At 35.0% G+C, this 25,683-nt stretch overlaps 1 protein-coding gene across 1 annotated transcript; it reads right to left on the bottom strand.

Annotated features, from left to right (window-relative positions):
• Positions 1 to 6,312: 6,312 nt before the first annotated feature.
• LOC149263208 (bifunctional levopimaradiene synthase, chloroplastic-like) lies at positions 6,313 to 24,359 on the bottom strand. Its single transcript, XM_089386896.1, has 17 exons — positions 24,183 to 24,359; positions 23,966 to 23,998; positions 23,498 to 23,580; positions 23,206 to 23,404; positions 17,749 to 17,859; positions 17,440 to 17,623; positions 17,123 to 17,340; positions 16,260 to 16,380; positions 15,909 to 16,024; positions 15,571 to 15,800; positions 15,213 to 15,325; positions 14,883 to 14,981; positions 14,577 to 14,795; positions 13,561 to 13,623; positions 7,837 to 7,975; positions 7,501 to 7,749; positions 6,313 to 6,582 (listed from the first exon to the last, which is right to left on the bottom strand). The coding sequence occupies exons 1-17, from the start codon at positions 24,334 to 24,336 to the stop codon at positions 6,313 to 6,315; spliced, it is 2,601 nt and encodes an 866-aa protein (XP_089243022.1). The 5' UTR covers positions 24,337 to 24,359.
• Positions 24,360 to 25,683: the final 1,324 nt, after the last annotated feature.

Here is a 25,683-nt window from a genome sequence, read left to right as displayed (position 1 = left end):
ATTGAGCTAAATCTCTCAAATCTGACTAATTAACAATTAACCAATTCACATAATAATTACATTTATGATAATAAAATTCATTCCATGTTCACAACAAACATCAAATTCTAACTATGAATCAAAATATTTTTGTATAAATTTTTATTTAAAATATACTGAATGTATAAAGAGATTTAGTTATCTGAAAAATATTTCATTATAAAAATAGAGATTGTTTGTGTGAATTTTTTTTTTTTTAATAATGTTTCCTACCTGTTATTTGTTGTAACATTTTATTTGGTTTTGTCAAAAACCAGTGTTGTATAAATATGACATTTTATTTTCATATCTGGGTTGAAAAGAGAAACATTCAATGTTTTCATATGAAATTTTACAAGTTATTGTTCTCTAACATTTTATTTTCATATCTTGGTTGAAAAGAGAAACATTGAGTTGATTTAACCAAATTTTTTCACAAATTTTCACATAATCTCTTAATTCCAAGAAGATTTAAGCCTTTCACCTATGCTCAATCTCAATGTTGGGATATCTAGCTGGGTAAAGCTTATAAGAAAATTATTCTACTAATTCAAAGCTTATAAATTATTATTTATTTCAAAATTATAATAAATTTATAGATAAATGTATTTCAATTTTAGATTGGAAAAAAAATATTTAAATTTTAGTTAACATTGTAGAGTTGATTTAACCATGAATTTTTTTCACAAATTTTCACATAACCTCTAAATTCCAAGAAGATTTAAGCCTTCCACCTATGCTCAATCTAGTTGGGTAAAGCTTATAAAGACCACTGTACACTAGAAATTAGAATCCAATCATGAAATATCAGATATCTCCAACTTACATTTTGAGAAATTAGAATCCAATCATGAAATATCGGATATCTCCAACCTACATTTTGATAAAATACTTCGTTGTTCAGTACCAAATGTGTTGTTGGTATTGAGCATGAACACCAGAAATTAGAATCCAATCATGAAATATCTTATATCTCCAACCTGCATTTTGATAGAATACTTCATTGTTGAGTACCAAATGTGTTGTGGGTATTGAGAATGAACACCCCAACACAAGACAGCAAGGAGGCTGCTAAGAAAATAGAAACATATTTAGGTTTTCAAGAAAAGAGAAACATATTCAGGTTTTCTATCTTTCCAAACTGAACAACCCACTAAATTTTCCAAAGAAAACTAATTGCACATCAAAATTTACATTGTATTTTATTGAACATCACATATAAATATTATAAATACAACCATATAAGTTTTATCTTAATTATACAATCAATTAGATGAGAAAATATCTCTACCAAACACTAAAGTAAAAGTTATTTTAATTAAACTAAATCTCTCAAATCTAACTAATTACCAATTAACCAATTCACATAATAATTACATTTATGATAATAAAATTAATTCCATGTTCACAAGACAAATCTCCATTAAAAATTAAATCTCTAGATACATACCCATAAAATCTTAATTGGGCTCTTCAAATAATTTGCATGCCAGCCCACATTTTTTCCACCTTTTTTTAATCGATTTCCTGTGGTTCCTAATTAAAAGAGTACAACCAGATTTTGCTTTCACCGTCTCAGTGGAGGAAGACCAGCTCTTTAACTAATCTGGGATCTTTTAAAAATATGTTAATGGCTAGATCTTCTTGGCATATTGACAACGATCTCGTGTATATTGTCAATATGATAGGAAGATCTTGACATTAATAGATTTTTAAAAACTCCTAGATTAGTTATATTGTCAATATGATAAGAAGATCTTGACATTAATAGATTTTTAAAAACTCCTAGATTAGTTAAGGAATTGCTTTGGTTTTGTTTTACATCGCCAGTAAAAGCTTTGTCAATATGACAAGAGGTTCTTGACATTAAGAGATTTTTAAAAGCTTTTAGATTAGTTAAGGAACTGGTTTGTTTTGGTTTTGTTCTACTTCGCCAGTAAAAACTAAAATTGGTTGTACGATTAGTTAAGGAATTGGTTTGGTTTTGTTCTACATCGTCAATAAAATCTTTGTCAATATGACAGGAAGTTCTTAACATTAAGAGATTTTTAAAAGATTCTAGATTAGTTAACTAAACTAGCCATAGTCTACAAATAACAAACTTCATACTTCTTACTGTCAAATTTGGATATACTTCACATTTCCTTGACTGTGAAATTTACATAAACACCTAATAAAATATCAAACTTCATTACAGTTTAAGCTCCAAATTCCATAGTAGGCCCAACATGGAATCAACACATCAAGAAAACAACTATCATAACTAGAAAACAATGACACTTTATGCTTGTATATTAAGTAAAGAATCACCATCGTTGACATCGGATATTAACTTGACCATTTGTTTTCCTGAAATGAATGAGATTCATTTTTACATCCCACTTATACTAAAACAATATTTTCTATGAAAGAAATCAAATTCATTTTTATACTAATGATAGAGTGAAGTGAGGTTCAAAGAATTTCCTCATGGAGGATCCCAAACTCCTAAAGGATTTGTGGACTAAAACTTCAAGTGAGTGGCTGAATAATTCTCAACTTTAATCACCTCATCTAATTGTTAATATGTGCCAAAATCAATATCATGCAATAAATATAAGTGATACCAAAACTAATTTTTTCAATTAAATGTGAAGGCCAACAAAAAGACTCCCTTTGTAATAAGAAAATATGTTAATGTGAACTTATAATGTGTTTAGATGACTTAAATTTGCTTATCAACAGAGAGACCTTTAACTAAAAAATGTTTTGTTATTATACAATATACTTGATTGAAAGATATCAGGTAGATCATCTCAAGCACTTACAAACAAAAGAAAAAAAAACTTATAAACTATCAATATTTTGAAATGGTGAATGGTAAATGGTAAATATTAGATCTAATTGAAAGAGATCAGGTAGATCATCTCAAACACTTACAAACAAAAGAAAAAAAACTTATAAACTATCAATATTTTGAAATGGTGAATGTTAAATATTAGATCATACATTCAATATAGATTAGGTAGATCATCTCAAACACTTACAAAAAAAACTTATAAGCTATCAATATTTTGAAATGGTGAATGGTAAATATTAGATCATACCTTCAATATAATTTCCAAATATTTCCTAACCAACTAATGTGGATATGATGTGTTAAATAAGTTTATTAAATACATGATGTCAAGCAAAAAGAATTATTTTTAAGTTCAAAATGTGTAAAAGAAGGTTGAAAATCTCAAACACTTACAAAAAAAAAACTTATAAGTAAAAGAAGGTTGAAAATCTTGCCTAACGAACTAATTTGGATATGATGCGTTAAATAAGTTTATTAAATATTGCGTTAAATAAGTTTATTAAATACGTGATTCTTATTAAATAAGTGCAAAAAGAATGATTTTTAAGTTCAAAATGTGTAAAATAAGGTTGAAAATCTCAAACACTTACCAAAAAAAAACTTATAAACTATCAATATTTTGAAATGGTGAATGGTAAATATTAGATCATACATTCAATATAATTTCCAAAATTTTCCTAACCAACTAATGTGGATATGATGTGTTAAATAAGTTTATTAAATACATGATTCTTATTAAATACGTGCAAAAAGAATGATTTTTAAGTTCAAAATGTGTAAAATATGGTTGAAAAGGTATGCCAAATAGATTGATCCAATTTAAAGATCATGACACCAGTTCAATCCAGTTGTATGATTTATTTTATTTTATATTAATGTAGAGTTTATAATATATTTAAAAAAAAAACAACACAGATAAAGATCATGACACAAGTTCAATCCAGTTGTATGATTTATTTTATTTTATATTAATGTAGAGTTTAGAATATATTAAAAAAAAAAAAAACAACACAGATATGGCTAATGGAAAGTGGAACAACCTAGTCTTCTACCTAATGTAGAAAACCTTTGAAATCTTCCTTACTCTAGAAACACTTATCTTGAAAATGAAACTCCATACATAGTGTAGGTATTTTAGTGCACATAGAACACCATCCTAAAATTCTATACTCTTCATCACAAAAACAAAATTGTGACACCATGCTAGAATTGACATAAAAATGACTCAAAATGTACACACATTATCTTGAATCCCTTCTAACAAAAACTATTATCCATTGCATTGTGAATTAAAGGTGATATGGAGAGAACTTGTGCTATGAAATATTTCATTTAAATCATTTACTTATAACAGTGCTTGAATCTTAATGAAGAACATTTTCATAAATCTTTTGGAGTTAAAATGTTGTGCATTATCTTCATTTTCAAAATATTCTAGAATATTGGCTTGGTTGGAAGCTCCCTAAAAAATAACATATGATCGAAAAAAACACAAATGCTAGTAAATAAACAAAATTGCATAAAAGTTTTACTTATTTCTTCTAAGCTATTATTTTCTATGCTATGGCTTGCGTTTCCTTTGCAACATATGGTGCAATCACTAGTATATATTGTTTGAAATTAATTTTTGTTCTCATAATTATATATAATATATATAAGTAAAGAAATTGACAGTGATAATGGACAGGCATGAAAAACAAATAAATATTTGGAAGTCCAAACCTGCTCCCATGGGACGTGAGAGGGTGGTACGGGAGTCAGTGTAATAATAAAATTTAAATTTGAATAATATATTCCACCATATTAATGACCAATAAACTTTAAATGTAATATTTGATAAATGTTATTAAAATTCAGTATAGATATAAATTATTTTAAATTCATAAATTGTAATGGTTAAGTAAATCGAATAAAAAGAATATTTTCTTTAAATAAATTTTATTTTTACTTTTAAACACATTAAAATTTAATATATTAATATTTAGAAAAATAAAAATTTAAAAATATATTTGAATTTAAAATTTTTATTTTCTCCTTTGGAGTCCATTGTTCCTCGGGGGCACCCATCTTGCTGCTTCATTTGATAATGTGAAGAGAGTTGAGAGAGTGGGCTAGAAGGGGTTTCCATGGACTTTGTTGTATGGCAAGGTTTCGTTGTATGTGTGTTTTTTATTAGGGTTATTTAGGTGGCTAGTTTTTTTTATTTGTTTTTTTTGGTTAGTTTGATTTTTGCTGGGATTTCTGACATGTTATTTTGTTGGGTGTTGTTTGACTCATATTTATATGAAATGGCTATTTATCACAATGTATTTTTGTATGCATTTTTATGAGGTTTTTCTATAGGCCTCGGTGTTTTGTATATTGATTTTTGTATAAGATATTTTATAGTTTAAGATTACATATTCACATATTAGAATATAGTTTTTATTTTTATTAATAGAAATTATGATTTTTTCTTTAAAAAGATTTATTTTGAAAATATTTTTTTATTATTTTAAAAATATAAAAAATTAACAATAATATCACATATAATACTTTCAGTAAATTATATTAAATGTTAAAGTTGTATGATTTTGAACTTGGTTTATATATTTACGCTGTAAATCTTTTATGAAAAGTAATAATTAATATTGTTATTGTTATTTTCTTATTTTTTTAATTATGTTTAAATGCCATCTAAAACATACCATCTCCATTTATCTGGAATCTTTCTTTGCAGTTGTCTATAATGTGACTTTTTGGAAACTTTTTCGGTGGGTTTTTCCGGTCAAAATCTAGCAGCAATTTATTGAAATCGCACGTTTGATAGCTAGTTTCTGCAAAATCAAAGCCTCCCAAGAGTTTTTCAGGGTGCTGAATCCAAATATGCAGTTAAAAAACCATTTTAAATAATACAAATGAAGATTTAACTTCAATTTTTTCCACCAGATTCTATCACCGGAATCTCCAAAAAATCGCATGATAGACAACTCCTTTTAGTTTTGTAGTTTTTTAATATGTAATAATAATCCATTATTTACCTGGAATCTTTCTTTATAATTTAGTTTGTACTTTTTAATATGCAATAATAATCCATCAAAGTCCAAATTTGGAAAGCTGAAAAATTATAAGATTTAACACCCAAAAAAAAAGTGACTTTAGAAATAAATTTTTCCAAATATATTATATATTTTCTAAAGATAGTTAGATGCCATAAAATTCGAAGTGCATCAGTTTGATGACAATGTTTCGATTTAACACCAAAAAAAAGGTGACTTTAGAAATAAATTTTTCCAAATATATTATATATTTTCTAAAGATAGTTAGATGCCATAAAATTCGAAGTGCATCAGTTTGATGACAATGTTTCATTAGGACAGCGGCGAGTAGTAAACCAACCAGACAACTCTGGGGCAAATACCATTGTCTAACAGCTTCTATGTCAAGCTTATATTCCTTCAACTAAAGTATTGAATCTAGGCCACCGGTTGGAAGAGACAGTTTTTGACCTGCTCCTTAATTTCCATATTATTTGGAAGTGTCAAACCGTCTCCATCCATGTAAAACAACTGCGTTACTCTCGCCGAATCAAAAACTAGTCTCCTGCAACTGTCCGGTATTACATCTCTGTTGTTCACAAACTCCTTATTCAATTCATCAAGGGCGTTATCCATAACACTATGCACATGTTTCAGAGCTTCTTCTTCAGATATCTCAGAAGCCAACTCCCCTTGATCTCTCTCAGCCTGCATTTATATTTAACAGTACGGATTTCAGTATAAGAAACATTTAAACATTAGTACGGATTTCAGTATAAGAAACATTTAAACATTAGTCGCAATTAAAGGATATGAATGTTCTTATGTTTAATATATGTTAAATATACATGCATTAAATTACGGATTTCAGTATAAGAAACATTTAAACATTAGTACGGATTTCAGTATAAGAAACATTTAAACATTAGTCGCAATTAAAGGATATGAATGTTCTTATGTTTAATATATGTTAAATATACATGCATTAAATTAATTTAATGAGTAATAAAATCATTTGCAATAAGTTAATTTAATGGTTTCCTTTACTGTTTTTACAATTATATATTAAACACACATTATTTGCAGCAACTACTGTTTTTCATCCCGTCAATTGAAAACGCATTATTTTTATGGGAGGAATAAGATAAAAACAAAAATCAATGATGAGGATTTTATTGTTTATATAGTATGGTGTCTGATATAAATAAAAAGATTTCATTATATTTATTTGCAGTAACTACTGTTTTCATCCCGTCAATTGAAAATGCATTATTTTTATGGGAGGAATAAGATAAAAACCAAAATCAATGATGAGGATTTTATTGTTTATATAGTATGGTGTCTGATATAAATAAAAAGATTTCATTATATTTATTAATGTAGTTGAAATAAGTTTATTTAAATTAATTTCATATTTATATTAATCAGCTTAAAATGTGTATATCAATTACATTAGTAAATGCTCTTGTGTTAATTACAACAGATTTGAGTGAGGTGGATTCATTAATTATAGTTAATCAAAATTAATGAGATTCATCAAGATTAACAAAATAAACCTTAATCAAAATTATATTGTCTATCACATGGTATTTAATATATAAATTGTTGAATATGAAAAATAAATACCTGATAAGTTTTGTTGTCGTTAGCTAGACGCACTGTCAAGCCCAAGAGGTATAGAAATCTGGATTCTTGACCAAATTTAGAGAGTACATCATCTGTAAGAACCTCCCCAGTGAAAAGAGCACTGATAAGAACCACTGTTCCCATCGCTGCTGACACACTAGCATTTTCAATATATTCATCATAGGATGGTACGTATCTAGCTGCAGACCATTCTGCTTCTTTAGTATACGCTGCTAGCAGGACCTCCCACTGCCATATACCATATGAGTGAATCATGAATCTATAATCAATAAAAAAACTACATAACCAGAAAATGATAAGAGACTTAATACATACAACTTTTTGAATGTAGCTTAGCACGTCACACCCTTGCCTCTTGCGTCCTTCTTCAACGATTTCGTTAAACGTATCGTAGAAACCCTTGAAACATGTTTTCATGTCCTGTGGCATTTGATCTACCAGTGATAGATCCCATCTGAAAAGAAAGCCAATGAAGTAAGTATGTACTTAATAATCAAACCAATTGAAATTATGTAAAGCTAGGTATGGGAGGGAATCACACTCTATCATATGGAATTCTTAATCTCCTGTATAATAGAGGGCTCACCTTTCTAAATCATATCTATAAGTTTGATGCATTGTGCATAGATGGCCAATCATGGAAAAGTGCTAGGGACATTCAACTACCTGAGCGGAGGGAATGGGAAGATTATATCACCAACTTGAGAAACAAGGCATCTCAATAAATGATAAGAGGGACCAAATGTCAAGGGGCGGGGAGGCGGTGGGGGAGGGGGGACGCTTGAAAAAGGGGCATCCTTCCGTAAAAGAGATATACAACTACATCCCTAGGGAGGCATTGGGACAGAAGGGGGACTTCTAGATTCAGAAAATTTGGAAAGGGGATAACCCCAACAAAATCAAGTGTTCCAGCTAGGTGGCTATAAAGGGGATATGCCTACTCTGTAAGGTAAGTAGTGAGGATAATGCACATTTATTTCTGGGATGGTTGTTTGGGAAGGGATAATGGACTCCTTTCGCATCATGCAGATGGATCAATTCACTACATTAAGAAGTTGCATATGGAAGTGGATTAAAACTCATGACAATTTTTGTTTTCTCCCTCTATATCTCATATGGATCATTTGGAGGAGCAAGAATGCACTCATATTTGAGAACAAGAATCTGATAGTTAGGGAGGACGTAATAGAAACAGTGACCTATTTCTTGGAGATAGGACCAGCTCAAATTGCAAGCAAGCAAAGAAGAATTATTTGGAAAAACATATGGCATACACTCCCACTGCGATTCTTCAATGGTGCTTGCAGTGGGAGGAAATGTGGATGTGGGGTTTACATAGTCATTGAGCGGGGAAAAAGCTATCATTTTTGGTGGGAAGGAGGACAGGGCACGAACAGTAAGGCAGAGATAGTGGTGCTATGGGGAGTGTTGATAGCAGGGAAATGGTTAGGGGGGAGTGTTGATAGCACGGAAATGGTTGGGATTGGAGAACCTACAGGTCTATAGGGATGCAAAAGGCATTATTTACTCGGCTAAGGGTCTGAATAATTTCAACTCTCTGATCTTGAATAATTGGATGAAGCCCATCAAGACTATGGTGAGCACATACCAACTCATCAACATTGATCACATCTGTTAGAGTCAGTATTTGCATACTGTCACAAGTGATCAAATATGCTCTTATAAAGTGGTCTTAGGGTGTCAAAGTCATTTTTTTTCATTTCAGTGAGTCTTCAAGTAAAAATTTGGTCACTGGATATCAGGTCTAGGATTTGTTTTCACTCCTTCCAAAGTCTTCCAAGTATTGGTTCATGTCACCATTCAGCTGAGTGTACCATCATTCAAACAGTTGTCAGCATTATTTCAGGTTCCAATGGGCCATTTTACACCTTGTTTGTGCTTCAATTGTGCTTAGGTAAGGCTCATTTCCCTCTCCTAGGGTTTTGAAGGTAATTTTTCTTGGATGGTCAAATCATCAACAAAACTTGTATCCTGATGCTCATACACCTTCCCCTATCTTTAATATACCTTCTTAAACACTTCCCATCACTGATATCCCTCAAATTCATCATTTTCCCACAAACCCTAGCCTATTGCTACAATTTGACACTTTTCTACGTTAGGCCTGTGTTTTTCCCTTTTGGACCCCTTCCCCTCACTCAATCCTTGAACTTCCACTTTCCCCTGCTTCCTAACATCCCTCCCTACTTCGCAAAATTTTCTCAATAATTTAGAAGCGCCTCATCCCCTTCATTTCCCTTCATTTCTACAAATCCCCTGTTCCACATATCGAGATAGGTTTTATTCAAATGATGTTTCTGAACAAGAAAAGATGAATTTGACAAAAGTGAGAGAGGTTTTTGTCCATCATAGACCCAAGAGGAAAAAAATCCTTCTTTGTTTATGCAGGTATCATGGTTTTGGAGAAATGTCAAAACTACAGGTGTCATAGGAGAGTTACTGCACTTCTGGAGTGACCTTCGTTAAACCAAGTTTTATCCTAGCTGGAGTGTCCAAATGACTTGATTGATGGGCCAAATGATAACTAGACACAGAGGGCTTCCCAATGAGCTATCATGAGCACAATTTGGAGTTGAGGAAGACCTCCAAAAGTTGACTACAACAGCACTCTGCATTTTGGCAGCCTCATTCTGCACATTTTGACCAGTCTTTGGAGATTGAGCTTTTGACAGGGCAAATGAGCTCCAAATTGAAGTCAAAATGTTATAGAAAGAAGAAAGGGCAAGCTTTCCAACAAACTATCCCATGCCTAATTTTGACACTGGGAAGGAAGTCAAAAGTTGTCTTGAAGTGGCACTGCACGTAGGCGAGTTTTGGCAGTGTAAAAAACAACTGCGCTGCGCATTCAGAAGGGCGTTGTTCGTTCATCCAACAAGGGCCAAAAAGCCTCCAGCTACCTAAAAACATCAAAAATCACCCTCTCTTCCCTCAAGCAAGTTTCCTCACTGTACTTCATCGTTGGTTTTCAATTGAAGTTTTTAAAGGTAATTTACAATGGCAAAAGTGAAACCCTAGATTCTTCCTTAATTATACCCTAGAAACCCTAACCCCCATTATTTCTCCCATCACCTATCACTAAAGCCCTGAACCCCTTCCCTATATCACTCCATAACATTTTATATTCCTTTGTCCTTCATCCCACAAGCTATACTTCAAAAAAGGACCCAAGCCCCTCTCCCTCATTTTCATGATTCATACCCTCCTATTCATTTCCCAGCCCACCATATACCTCACAAGGTCTTCTCCCATTCCCTTATTCCTAATCACTCTTGCTCACTCCCTTCATCCCTTTCTAGGAGTATGAGGAGGAGGAAAAAACTGGCAGTGACAGTTCAACAGAGAGACCTAGGCATCAAAGAAAACCACACAAGGGAGGCAAAATTATCAGGGAAGAACCATCAAACCTCAGAGAGTTTGAGGCCTCTCATTTGACTGTCACTTTTTTCAGGCATCTAGGGTGCTATGAGCTCTGTGAGCAGGTAGAGAGAGTTCAACACCACCCTGAGCTCACTAGGGTTTTTGTAGCCAATCTTCGGGACAACAAGGTGACTCTTGTTGGGGTGACATTTACAGTTTCACCCTCCATTATTGTGGATGCAACCAAGATTCCAAATGTATGGGAGAAGTGGCATAAGGAACAGGACCTGGATGAACACTATTATGAGCCTTACATCAAACCCGGGTACATAAATGAAGCAAAAACGATTTTTCCTTTCAGGTTCCCTGAAGACAAGTATGCCCCCATGATGAAAATCACCATGAAATATTTCACTTGTCAGGGTAGATTTTCCAAATTGTACACCTATCACATCAGGCTTCTCATGCATTTTACTAGGGTGAGGATGTTAAACCTCCCTTATTTCTTGTTCAGGAATATTGAGAAGATGGCCCACTTTGTGCAGAAAAAGCCATACCCTCAGTAGATGAGTAGTCTTTATCATTATTCCCTGATCAAGATGATTGTGCTTCATCATCTTAACCTCCTCAACATCTCCTGGGAGACATTTATTGCTCATGACATCTTCAGGGGTCCTCAAATTCCTCCACCAGTGTCCCAAGAATCAGGAGGACCTTCTAGCAGTGCTCAGGTGAAGACAGATGAGAAGGCCAAAGAGACTAGAGCTACTGAGGTTCCCAGGACCTACATGACATACCAGAGGGGCACAAGAATATTGTTTGTAGTTGATAGGCAAGTGTTTGCTCCACAGGATGTGGAAGGGACCTTGCCTTCTTCATCAACTCATAGGCAAATGCTTGCTCCATAGGATGTGGAAGGGGCTTTGCCTTCTTCATCAACACAGCAAGAATAGGTGCAACATCTGCACAAAGGGAAAGAAAAGATGCCAGAGGAAAGTTTTGATGATGAGGAGGAAGAGAGAGACTTTGATTTGACAGAGCATGATGATCCAGAGCAGCATTATATTCATCATGGCATGGATAATTGACTTAGAGGCTCAGGATGAAGAAATAATAAAGGACATCATCATACAGGAAAAGGAGGCTCAAGTCCAAGCATTGATGGACAATTTGGAGAGAGCCAAGTATGTCATCACATATTTGGAACAAGAGAACAAGAAGTTGAGTGACAAGCAGGTCCTCATGGAGCTGGAACTTCTCAAGATAAAATGACAAGGTGACAAGGGTGAATCAGTTATGCAAAAGGAAGAGGCACTAGTCACTTTGACTCCTATTGAGAAGGAAATTGAGGATGATAGAGAGATTTGGCTTGAAAGAGTCAATTTGCACCTAGAGAAGCTGTTACAAAAGGCCAATAGGGACAACCAGATGATCAGGCACATGGCCTACCACTACAGGACCCGAAACAAAATTTGTAACATGAGGGTCAAACAGATGAAAGCTAGGCTAAGGCGGGCTCTAAAGGGCAAAAAAGAGGAGGATAGGCTTAGGTTGCTTGCTGAAGCTTCCTTGGCTCATAAAGATGCTTGATGATGGTGCTGCTCACCAATTTTGGTTAGGTTTGGAGGAGATTTTGTTTTTTGCAAATTTTGGAAATTGCACACACAGAAAATCTGGCTCAATGGACAGCGCCATCAGCGCTGCGCTTTTCCTAAGGACACCCAATGGAAAAATGGATTGCATTTTTGGATTCAGAGCGATGAGTACATGCACCCTATGGATTTGCTAAGTTTTTGGGGTAGAATTGGTCTACCAAAAATTCAAAAAACACCCTAAAAAAGACCTTTCTGCCACTTTTTGGACACACAGAAGCAGTCTTGGAAGAATCAACTTTTGAGGTGTCAAATAAGCTTCGAGTGAAGAAATTCTAAGTGTTTTGGAAATTAGACTTGAATAGCTTTCCAATGAGCTATCGTGAGCTCAATTTGGATGTCGAGAAGGCCTCCAAAAGGGACCTGAAAGTGGCGCTGCGCATTGGACCAGTGGCGCTGCGCGTAGGGCAAATTTTTCACAGAATGGCTATTTTTCTGTGTTTTGATTGTATTCATGGATTTTCTCTCATGGAGTATGTTTTACTATTGTAAATGATGATTTGGCTTGTAAATATGACAGCTAATTAGTAGTAGAGGGTAGATTCATTAGATTAAAAGTCATCTTAGGGATTCAACCCCTGAGGATGGGAGGAGGTTGAAACAATGCCTATATCTTCTTCTTCTTTCTCATTGTAAAGAGTTGGACTCAATTGGATGCTTATGCCTTGATCATACATCATTTTGTAGCAGTTTAGCAGGAGATTAATAAAAATTGCAACTATTTATTTGGGATCCATGTGGTATGAATTTTGGTTCAGTTTCTTCTCTTGTTATCATATGTTAGAATGTTTTATGTACTTCATTAATCATTTCTTTGCTTCTAAGTGAATGTTTTCAAGTTCATAGGTAGAATTCATAATATCACTTCTCTGCTTTGGGGAAATTTTCACCATTATATGTTTTCTACAGTCTAGGAAGGATCCATGGTAATCACATGCTCTTCCTAGCTCCTCACCAGTCTTAAAACACCTCACCCATCAAGCCCTAGAGTGCTAAGCCTTATACCTACCTTGACCCATTGAACACCCTGCAATTTTGACCTAATTCCCTATCCCTAACTGTGTGGCTCCACCTGATCCATCAGAACCCATTTAAAATCAAATCAAACCTTGTGCTACTATATCTAGCCTAATATCTTTTTCCTGATCCAGTGATCTTGGCTGAGATCCTTATGGAGAGAGCCCTCTCCTAGCCTAGTAGAGCTAGCTACTTGGATAAGCGTGGTTTGTGGTTACCTTGGCATTGGCTTTTTTCAGCCTAGTAGAGCTAGCTACTTGGATAAGCGTGGTTTGTGGTTACCCTAACATTGCCTTCTTTCAGCCCTGAGGTTCAATCCAAGTGATAACAACATATATAGAGAACAGAACTGGACTACAGATTTACTTTCCAAAATGGGCATTGGGAAAGATAAATGATGGAAGTATCAACTTCTCAAAGAGTTAGAAGTCAATGCAGGGGAATGAAGGACAAAAGGGTTTTTTTTATTGTAAGAGGGTGAACACATTCTGAGTTTTCACTTTATCATCAAAGATATTTGGACTAAGTATGTTGGATAGTGAACTAAAGAGGTTATGATTATAGAACTAGAAGTTAAGATTAGCAGGAAAGAGACCTCACTTTCTTTTTGGAGGTAATGTATGCTGAAGAAACACGCTGTAATCAAGAAACATGACATATGTACTATCTGTTTTATTTTTGATATAGAACCTTTTTTTTTATTTAAAAAAAAAAAAAAAGCTACTTAGACTGTAAAGGGGTATCCTTGTGCAATGGATTGCAGGTCTGGAAAATATCTTGGAATCTAACTGTTAGGAGAGATCAGAACTAGATAAATATGTTAGAATCTGACTGTCACCAAAAATCAGAATTAGATATTTTCAAATTTATAAAGATAGATTGGTTTAGTTGCTATGAGTTTTATGGTTTAATTTGGAACAGGAATATGTATGCCTGAAAACTGTTCCAGACTCTTTCGTTAAAAAAAATAGGAATAAAAAAGTTAGTTCGAATCAACGAAAAATTTACCTTTTCACAGATTCTGTAAACAGGTTGAGATTGTCTAATGTTTCATGCCCGTCATAAAGATCATCTAATATGACGGTGAAAATAGCAGTTTTTGTGTAAACGGCTCTGCAGGTAGCAAACTCTGGCTCAAACAAAAAAGACGCTGCTGAGAAATATATTTCAGCCACACGTTCCCGATGAGTGAAGCCGAGCTCTGAGAAACCCGATGAATTCCACCACCTTTGAACAGTGCAAAATATATTGTTAGCTTTCGGTAAGGAAGATAGATTTAATATCAATGAAATGTAAATGTGGAGTAAGCAACACCTCCGAATATCCTGAAGCTCTTGTCTGTGTAAAGCTTGCAGTCGATTGAAATCCAATTTTGCTAATTCCAAATATTTTTCGTTGAAAACATTTGGCATCCTGGAAGAGGGAGTTACAGACGGAAGTAAATATTAATGGAGGTTTTATAGAGAGAAACTATTTTTAGACATTGCTGTTGTTTAATAATTTATTTCTTACCGTTTTTTTCGGTTACATAAAGGAATTGACAAAGTATATTTATATTTTTCCATAATACTAATTGGAAAAACGGAAAAACTCAATCATACGATCTTGAAAGTTAAATTTACAGAGTGGTTTTATGAATATTACATATACAAAATTTTCCCGATCCAGAAATCCTTTGGTCCATAATTTTCAATGTAGCTTCTAGCCTCCAGCCTTGGCATACTTCTATGCCAGGGATATTTGAGTGAATACTCCACCTGGAGAAAAAATTATGAAAGATCGATCGAATATATTAAACTGTAAATTGAAATAATGGTTTTTTAAATCTAATTTAATCAACAAAAAGAGAATTCAACTGTTTGAACTTGCACCTACTGACCAAATCCTTGAAATGTTTCCAAAATCTGGAATGATTAGAATAGCCAACAATATTCTGACCAAATCCTTGAAATATTTCCAAAATCTGGAATGATTAGAATAGCCAACAATATTATGTACCTACCTCTCCCCGAAGATTCTTTTTAATAGCCCATTTGTCAAAGGCATCCACATCCTCCAGAGCATGCTTCAGATACCTTTCCGTACAGAGTTTTGCTTCCTTCATGATCGTTTCTCCCGGAAATGCAACGTGTGAACAACGATTGACATTTAACATGTCTGTAACTGCTCTCTGTGATTGACCCAAGAAGCAAAAGAACTCTCCATTCTCATCTCTAAAAATTTTTAGAACATCTGCCAAAAATGTTGGTTGTAGAGTTCAACAACCTGAATGAATTCAAAAACAAGGCCATTGGCACAATTCCCAGCAAAATATAATAGCTCTCTACACCAACATTTTACCTGAGGATACATTGTATCCATGCAGTCTCAAGATTCGAAGGCCCATGGCTGTATCATCGATATCACGGACAGCATTCTCCCTCCCCCATCCAATGCCTCTAATTTCGTCCCAGTGGCTGCACAACAATTTCAATCCGGATGATGACTCACATTTGCTACTCGAAAACTTCGTGTGAAAATATTTAAATATAATGAGTTAGTACATCACAGAGGCTTTCAACTTTCAGAAAATTTCATATATAATAATAATTACCATGAGCTGATCAACACCTGACTCGTACTTCATGCCCGAAGACATAATACCTGTAAGCATAATCGACTCGTACTTTAGAATGCCCAAAGACATAATACCTGTAAGCATAATCCAACGCGTCCTTGATCTCCTCTTTGAAATGGCGATCAATCCCTAGCCTCTCAACAGTATCAACGGACCACAGACGTTCAAATAGATCAACCGGATACTGACAAGGCACTGCAATAACAAATTTTCCACAAATCAATTCTATGCAATTTTCAATTTGAAACATAATAATTTTTAGAGGTTCATTTTTACAAATTGTTGAGCAATTTCTCATTTTACAACCCAGTATAATATGTAAGGTTGTTAGTCTTTCATCAAAATTGAAATTAAATAACTATAAAAAAACATTTAAATAATAATTGGATCTCTCAACTCATATTAGATCTGTATTTAGAATAGATCTCTCGACTCATATTAGATCCTTATTTAAAATAAATCTATAATGATACATAAAAAAAGACTTCATGAAATTATAACAGTATACCATGGTTGCCAAGTTTGTTCAAGACGGAATTCAAGAATTCCAAGCATTTTTTGTTCAAATTATTTTTTTTAGCAAGAAAAATAGTCTATTTTATATTATGTTAAAACAGTACATAATTATGAAGGACAAATCCTCTTCATAAGCCCTGTGAAATCCACAACATAACTACATAGGATAGAAAATATTCTACATACATACAACTCAACTATAGATTACAATTGTGGAACTAAGATTTCTCTGTCATAACTACAAATATATCGCAGAATTATCAAAGACTCTAAGCTCTAAATATGTCACAGGACATTTACATATTCTGTAATTCAGTTTACAATTGGCATTCCTCATGTGTTTTCTTTACAGTAGCTTAACCAAAATTTGTTGAAAATTTAGAAAAAAACAATTTTTTTTGTTCAAATTATAACAATATACCATGGTTGCCGAATTTGTTCAAGACGAAATTCAAGAATTCCAAGCATTTTTTGTTCCCAGTACGCATGAACACAGCCGCCGTAGATGCCGGCGAGCCCAGAAATGATCCATCCCTGGATTGAAGTTTCATTATTTTCTCCCACTCTACTATTTCTTGCAGTCCTTCCAAAGAATACAGTAACGTCGTTGGAAAGGCATAGAGAAGATTAGTAGGAAGCCTAATCCAAACACCACCAAGGTAAAGTTAATCAGTTAGTTATCACTTTAACTAGAGATCATGGCATGGCAAATTTATCAATGACAGAGGAGATTCTAACCTTTCAAGCTTAGCTTCCCGTTTTTCAATGATTTGCTTGATGAAAGGCAGTTCATAAGGCAGATCCAGACCTAAGGCTTTAGCTTCTTTTAGAATTGCAGGAAATACTATTTCAAATCCACATGGCATGTGCATATCAGCCTCCTCCTCTAATTTTCCAGCTTGTGTCTTGAAAAATTCAATCCCTGAAATATGTACAAGTTAAAAAGTAATTTTCACAGGAGACAATATACCATAATTTTGTCACAGCTGTATGAAGACATAGCAAGGGCAATGCTGATATCAGTCTATCATATATGTACGTACAAACCTTTTTTTACTTGTGACTCTCCAGTGTGCCATATAGTAAGAGTAATAATGGATGCAAGAGTAGCTAGTATTCTGTCATATGCCAAGAAGTAGAATTCTTCACCCCAAGAGCCTGTTGGTTTGACAACGAACTTGGTCAAACAGTTTTTGTAACCAATTTAGTTGTAGTTATGTAACGGGTAGTTTAGTTATGTGTAACGGTAGCTGTTCACATAATAAATTGAATACCATGTAATGAAAACAATGATCGAATAAAACAGATACAAATTCAGTTTCATTTGTTCTTGGTCTTCTCTCTTTTTGTTCTTGCTGTTTCTTTCTTTCTCTGCTCTTAATTCAAGAAGTGGTATCAGAGTCATGATTTATTCCTGAGGACGGCTGAGGCTTGAAGAATACGCTGAGCGTGGACAACCGTGATTTATCCCTGAGGACGAGGACGGCGTTGTGAGGTTGTGAAGAATTGCGGACGCGTTGTGAGGCTGCTACAACCCTGTGGACGGCCAGTATCCCTGAGGACGACAGAGGTTGGATTCCTGAGCGGCAGAATACCTGCGTTGGATCCCTGAGGACGACAGAGCTTTGCTCAGCGTTGAGGCTGCTGGATGTTGACCTGTGGACGGCGTTGCAGCAAGAAGCTTGAAGGGTGGACGGCGTTGCAGTCTTGAATCCGGGTGCGTTGCGGCAAGAAGTTTGAAGGATCTATGGACAGCGTTGCCCTGTGGACGGCCCTGTGGACAGTAGCAGAAGGTGTTCCCTGTGGACGGTAGCAGAAGGGTTGAATCCCTGAGGACGGCCTGTGGACGGATTGTTTTCCTGAATCCGGGTATGCCTGTGGACGGATTGTTTTCCTGAGCTGTGCGTTTTTTTTAAAGCAGAAATTTGTTTTTTAAAAGAAAAAAAAAAGAAGGGTTTTGCAGAATTAATTTAAAAAAAAAAAAGACAGCAGCAGAATTTTTTTGCAGAATTATTTTTTTTAAGAAAAACAACAGCAGATTGAAAAGATTGGTTCAGAAATTAAAAAAAAAAAAAACAGCAGAGATTGAGATTGAAAAGGTTGTTTTTTTTTTCAAATATTGTAGAAGGAAAAAGTTTGCAAGAGATTTGCAAGAATGTTTTGAAACCAGAAAAAACAAAGGAATTGCAACTTGTCTTTCTGTTTGATTTGGGGAAGTCATTTTTTTTCTCTTAGAAAGACTAAGACTGAAACCCTAGGAAGGAGGAAAATGGCCAAGATGTCAAGTGCTAGATTCGAGGTGGAGAAATTCACCGGAAAGAGCAATTTTGCTCTTTGGAAACTGAAGGTCAAGGATCTGCTTGTGCAACAAGGGTTGCACAAGGCATTGGATGGGGTTACTAAGAAACCCACAACCATGACTACTACAGAGTGGGAGGACTTGGATGCCCGAGCTCTCAGTACCATCCGGCTATGTCTAGCGGATGAAGTTCTTTTCAACATCGTTGAAGAGACTACGGCGTCAGGTTTGTGGGAAAAACTTGAAAACCTTTATATGACAAAATCATTAACTAACAGAATTTATCTGAAACGACAATTATACAGTCTTCGAATGAAAGAAGGTTCAAGCGTTGCAGAACATTTGAATGTCTTTAATACACTAATTTGTCAATTAACAGATATGGAAGTAAAAATACAGGAAGAAGATAAAGCCATAACCTTGCTGTGTTCTCTGCCTGAATCATGGGATCACTTCGTAACCTCGATCAGCTTCAGCTCTGCTGATTCTTTGAAGTTTGAATCAGTCGTGGGAGCTCTTCTGTCTGAAGAGGTACGAAGGAAATCCAGCACTGATACAACTGCATCAGAAGCAATGGTTGCTAGAGGACGCTCAAAGGAAAGAGGAGACAAACCAAGGGGAACTTCTAGGTCGAAATCGAAGGGCAAAAAGTGTAAGGCAAAATGTTGGAGCTGCGGTAAAGTTGGACACTTGAGGAAGGACTGTTGGAAACGGAAGGAATCCGAAAACCTGAAGAACGAAGAGAATCAGGCTGATTCAGCTATTGTAGACGAAGTTTTATCTGCTGAAGATTTGTGTACGATAGATGAAACTTCACCTGAATGTAATGTCTCTCATAGTTTTGATAGCTGGCTGTTAGACTCTGGTGCTTCGCATCATATGTGCCCACATAGAAACTGGTTTACTTCGTATGAAAATGTAAACGGTAGTTCTGTGTTTATGGGTAACAATATGTCATGTCAGACTGTTGGGATGGGAGATATCAGGATTAAGATGTATGATAACACAGTTAGGACATTAACTAGTGTTAGACATGTGCCTGATTTGAAGAAAAATTTAATCTCTTTGGGAGTGTTGGATTCAGATGGTTATAAGTTTACAGGTCAGAATGGCGTTTTGAAAGTCTTCAAAGGTGCCCTTGTGGTTATGAAGGCAGAGAAGGTCGGGAATCTTTACAGGTTAAAAGGAAGTACTCAGGTCGGTGAAGCAGCGGTTGCGTCGGAAAAGGAAGAAGCAGGTACTCGTCTGTGGCATCAGCGTTTGGGTCATATGAGCGAGAAAGGTCTTCACATACTGATGAAACGTAAATCTCTTCCCGGTCCGAAATCCTTGAATTTAGATTTCTGTAAACATTGTGTGTATGGGAAACAGTGTAAACAGAGATTTAAAGTTGGCAATCATAATAGTAAAGATGTTTTAGACTACATTCATTCTGATTTGTGGGGGCCTTCCCTTGTTATGTCATATGGAGGTGCATTGTATTTTTTAACGTTCATTGATGATTATTCTCGTAAAGTTTGGGTCTATCTGCTAAAAAGGAAAGCTGATGTATTCAATGTGTTTAAACAATTTAAAGTAATTGTAGAGAAAAGAACAGGCAAATCTATTAAATGTCTAAGAACTGATAATGGTGGTGAGTTCACTTCTGTTGAATTTGAACAATACTGTAAGGATGAGGGCATTGTTAGACACAAAACTGCTGTTTATACTCCTCAGCAAAATGGTGTTGCTGAGCGTATGAATCGGACTCTTATGGAAAGAGCCAGAAGCATGATCAGCAATGCTAACTTGCAAAAGGAGTTGTGGGCGGAAGCAGTATCTACTGCTTGTTATTTAGTTAACAGATCACCCTCAGTAGCAATTGATTGTAAAATTCCTGAAGAAGTCTGGACAGGTCAGTCTTGTGACTATTCTCATTTGAGGATATTTGGCTGTGATGCTTATTCTCTGATTCCGAAAAATCAGCGTTCAAAGTTAGATCCAAAGTCGAAATGTTATGTCTTTGTTGGGTATGACTATGCAGTGAAAGGATATAGGTTGTGGGATCCTATATTGCGGAAGATAGTTATTAGTAGAGATGTAACATTTGATGAGTCCTCTTTGTTAAAATCAAATGTTGAAAGAATTGAACAGGAACAGGTATCGCCGAGTCAACGAGTTCAGTTGGAGGCCAGATCTTTCGGTGGCAGTCGAAAGGAAGGAGAGACTTCTGGAGACAAAGGTGTTGAAGACACAAAGGAAGCCGTTGAAGCTTCTGAACCAGAGCAAGTTTCTGAACCAGTTCAGCAACCAGTCGCTCTGAGAAGGTCTACAAGGGAAAGGAAAACTCCCAAAAGGTATGAAGATTCTGCTGCTTCATCTTTTGCTTTGGTTACTGAAGATGGAGAACCGTCTTGTTATCAGGAAGCGATGGATGATATAGATAGCGAGAAATGGAAAAAGGCTATGGAAGAAGAAATGGACTCCTTAGCCAAGAACAATACCTGGGATCTTGTAGAGCTTCCTGAAGGGAGAAGTGTTGTTGGATGTAAATGGGTCTTCAAGCTGAAACGGAAAGTTGATGGTAGTATTGAAAGATATAAGGCGAGACTGGTAGCAAAAGGGTATTCTCAGGTTGAAGGTATAGACTTTCATGAGATTTTTTCTCCAGTTGTAAAACTTGTTTCTATACGTACTGTGTTGGCACTAACTGCATTGCTTAATCTTGAGTTAGAACAGTTAGATGTTAAAACAGCTTTTCTACATGGTGATTTGAACGAAGAGATATATATGGAACAACCAGAAGGTTTTGTACGAGGTCGCAGCAGAAGATTAGTTTGCAAGCTCAGGAAATCATTGTATGGTCTGAGGCAGTCTCCCAGACAATGGTACAAGAAGTTTGATTCCTTCATGGTGAGCCAGAACTTTATAAGAAGTGAGTATGATCATTGTGTGTACTTCAAAAGTTTCAATGGCATATTCATTATCTTAGCTTTGTATGTTGACGATATGCTTATTGCAAGCAAAAGCATGGAAGAGATCAACAGGTTAAAGGCTCAACTCTCTAGGGCATTTGATATGAAGGATCTTGGAGCAACAAAACATATCTTGGGCATTGAGATACACAGAGACAGGAAAAATGGTAAGCTTTGGTTATCACAGCAGAAGTATGTGGAGAAGGTACTTGAAAAGTTCTCTATGAATAATGTGAAACCTGTTAATGTTCCTTTAGCTTCCCATTTTAAGCTTTCTTCGGTTTTGAGTCCTAGAGCTGATGAAGAAAAGCAGTATATGTCTCATGTACCATATGCAAATGCAGTAGGCAACTTAATGTATGCGATGGTATCTACAAGACCTGACATTTCACATGCAGTTGGAGTTGTCAGCAGGTTCATGGCAAATCCAGGTAAAGAACATTGGCAAGCAGTGAAATGGGTGCTTCGATATCTAAGAGGCACAAGTGATCATTGCATCGTCTTTAATGGTAGTGAAGGATCAGTCTGCGGATATGTAGATGCTGACTATGCTGGTGATTTGGACAAAAGAAGATCTACTACAGGTTACGTCTTTACTCTTGCAGGTGGAGCAATTAGTTGGATGTCAAAGCTTCAAGACACGGTTGCATTGTCCACTACCGAAGCTGAATATATAGCTGCTTCAGATGCCAGTAAAGAAGCAATCTGGTTAAAGGGTTTGCTTGATGAAATCGGAAGGATGCAGGAGAAAGTGAGTGTACTTTGTGACAGTCAAAGTGCTATTCACTTGGCCACAAATCCTGCCTATCACAGCAGAACCAAGCACATTGATGTGAGATATCATTTTCTGAGACATGTGATCGATGGTGGAAAAGTAGCTCTTAAAAAGGTCCACACATGAGAAAATTGTGCAGACATATTCACAAAGCCAGTTACAGTAGAGAAGTTGCGGTGGTGTTTAGCTTCTCTTGGCTTGCAGGAAAGATGATGAATGGGAAAGTTGTTGTCAAGGTGGAGTTTGTTGGTTTGACAACGAACTTGGTCAAACAGTTTTTGTAACCAATTTAGTTGTAGTTATGTAACGGGTAGTTTAGTTATGTGTAACGGTAGCTGTTCACATAATAAATTGAATACCATGTAATGAAAACAATCATCGAATAAAACAGATACAAATTCAGTTTCATTTGTTCTTGGTCTTCTCTCTTTTGTTCTTGCTGTTTCTTTCTTTCTCTGCTCTTAATTCAAGAGAGCCATCTTTCAACTGATTTTGAAGAATCCATTCTAGTGTCTCAGGAAACTGAGGCTTCCCAGAGTCATCAACTGCTGGAATCCTTGCTACCCAAGCAGTGTCATATGCAGAGGGATTAATTTCCCCATAGTCCATAGATCTAAACATATTCTTAATCTCGGATATTAATGTCTCGATACGCTTCTCGTCTGATGGTGCAACCTATAATTATTTCACGTCGTCAATTATAACAATGGCGGCGGAGCTGCTACAGTGATGGGCATTAATCAATCGACAGGCACTGAGATTACTAACCTTGTAAGATGGCATTAGGGATTCGATAACATGGTCCTTCCAAAAACTTGGAGGAAATTCTCGTTTCACCAGTACTGTAGGATCTGAAAAACAATCAGGGAGGAACAAGATTATAAACATTTAAATTGAGAAATTACTTCCCTGCATTTTGTTGTCCAATTTTGGAACTCAACATATCTCTTTTCTTAAAGAGAATCACACTTAGTCATTAGAAACCTCCATAACAAAATACCTAGCTATATGATGGATCTGGAATCATCGATAACAACATGACTATAAGATGAATCCGGAATCATCGATAACAAAAATACCTATATAATGAATCGATAACAAAATACCTATACCGAAAGTAATTTCTCAACATAAATCAAATCGCAGTCTTCTTAAACATTAAATTACTTTCTACCAAATGCATGCTATAGCATGTTTTTCCTGCTATAGACTGGTAAGGTCTAAGAGAGGTTGTACCTTCCCCAACACAAGCAACGATCTTGCTTGAACCTGCATTTCAAGTTACATTAACCAGTTGAGATGAAATTAATGTGAGATAAAATTAACCATAATAATTCTAGTGGATAATGGATAGTCTAGGAAAAATAAATATCATTCTTTATTTAAATGTAGAATGACCAAATAATAAAATGAACTATTTCTCAGAAAGACACGATAGAAATTATATGCTCACCTTTAGGACCCCATCGTCGGTACAAATTTCTCCGTTTGCCACCACTGGTTCCTGCATTAAACGAGCTGTGGAAATGTGGAATGCGTTGTGTGTTACCATGGTGGTGAGCTCCAGTATGAATGTGGGATGACAATAAAGACAAAGGCAATGCCATCTTCCAAAATGAACTCAATCAGCTATATGTCATCTGATGAAAATTTCTTATAAATAGTAGTCGACCTACATACGGTCATCTTCGGGACCTAATAGATTCCGATAATTTGGCTCCAGCAGCGGTTTGAAAGTCTAGTCCATAGATTCCGAAAATTTGTCGGGTGTAGAGATCCTTAAATTTGTCATTTATTAAAAGCAAAACATGAACATTCATTATTAAAAAAATATCCAAATCAATCGCGCAACTTGAACATTCATAATACAACCAAATCAAAACAATCCCGGGCTAAAGTAGAACGAAGCAATTTTTTAGAATTTGTACAACTTAATTTGTTATTTGATGCAGGGCTAATACTTTAACCCAACAATCATGTAAGGTTAACACTAAACCCCGTTATATTTGTATTTGTTATTTGATGCAGGGCTAATACTTTAACCCAACAATCATGTAAGGTTAACACTAAACCCCGTTATATAATCCAGGTTAATGTTCTGATTTTAGGTGATTAATCATTAATATATTACTATGGGTTAAAAAAAAAAAACCCTCTTCAATCTTACTCAAGATTCTCATCAATCAATTCTATAAGGGAGACTTTTCATCTAATTTAATTTTATTAAACGAAATATTCTGCAACCCTTTAGTACATGGCTTGTGGGACCTCTCGGTGTGAATACCCATAATAGAACTTTATACCATAAGTTAAGCGCTGAGCCAACACTTGCAATCTAAAGGTGAAAATTTTCCTTTTTAAAATGGTCGAACAAAATGAGGTAACATTATCTAATTTGTCCATACTTTCATTATATTTTTTCACTATAATCTCTAATGTTTGAATGTACAAATTCATAAATGTCACATAAATTAAATATAAACAATGTGTATGGTCTGGAAATCTTCGGCAAAATCACATAATCAACCTTTTGTCGACGCGTTTCGAACCAACCAGTGTGGTCCTGACGATGAACCACACTGGTTGGTTCGAAACGCGTCGACAAAAGGTTGATTATGTGATTTTGCCGAAGATTTCTAGACAATGTTATAGATCACAGAAGTCTAAATTCCTTAATGTGTATGGTGTCATATTTCATATTTTTTTTTCTTAAAGGAAGGTAAACTTTAATTTGTTTTTATTATAAGAAGGTAAATTTATAAAAAGATTGACTTTCCATGTGAAAACATTTGTAGTCATTCAATTTGGTATATTAGTGGCCATTTTCATGTAGAAATAAATGAGTGAGTTTTTCATTTTTTAAATTGAAAATATTTCGATGATTTAAGAATGATTTTTTTTTTAAAAGTGCTTTTTAAGTTATTAATACCTATTCACTACTATTTTATAATAAA

The sequence above is a fragment of the Pinus tabuliformis genome, chromosome 6 (genome assembly GCF_031772625.1).
Source record: "Pinus tabuliformis cultivar Carrire ecotype Pingquan chromosome 6, CPIR1, whole genome shotgun sequence".
NCBI lineage: Eukaryota > Viridiplantae > Streptophyta > Pinopsida > Pinales > Pinaceae > Pinus > Pinus tabuliformis.
This window is presented reverse-complemented; position numbering and strand designations above follow the sequence as displayed.

What these genes read in the sequence shown, in the direction of transcription:
- LOC149263208 (XM_089386896.1), bottom strand. Translation starts at nt 24,336, where the DNA reads ATGGCATTGCCTTTGTCTTTATTGTCATCCCACATTCATACTGGAGCT. An exon ending in CGTTGCTTGTGTTGGGGAAG is followed by an intron (nt 23,581 to 23,965) that starts GTACAACCTCTC and finishes ATTGTTTTTCAG; the next exon opens with ATCCTACAGTACTGGTGAAA. An exon ending in TTTACAGAATCTGTGAAAAG is followed by an intron (nt 13,624 to 14,576) that starts GTAAATTTTTCG and finishes CTGATGGATCAG; the next exon opens with GTGGAGCCACACAGTTAGGG.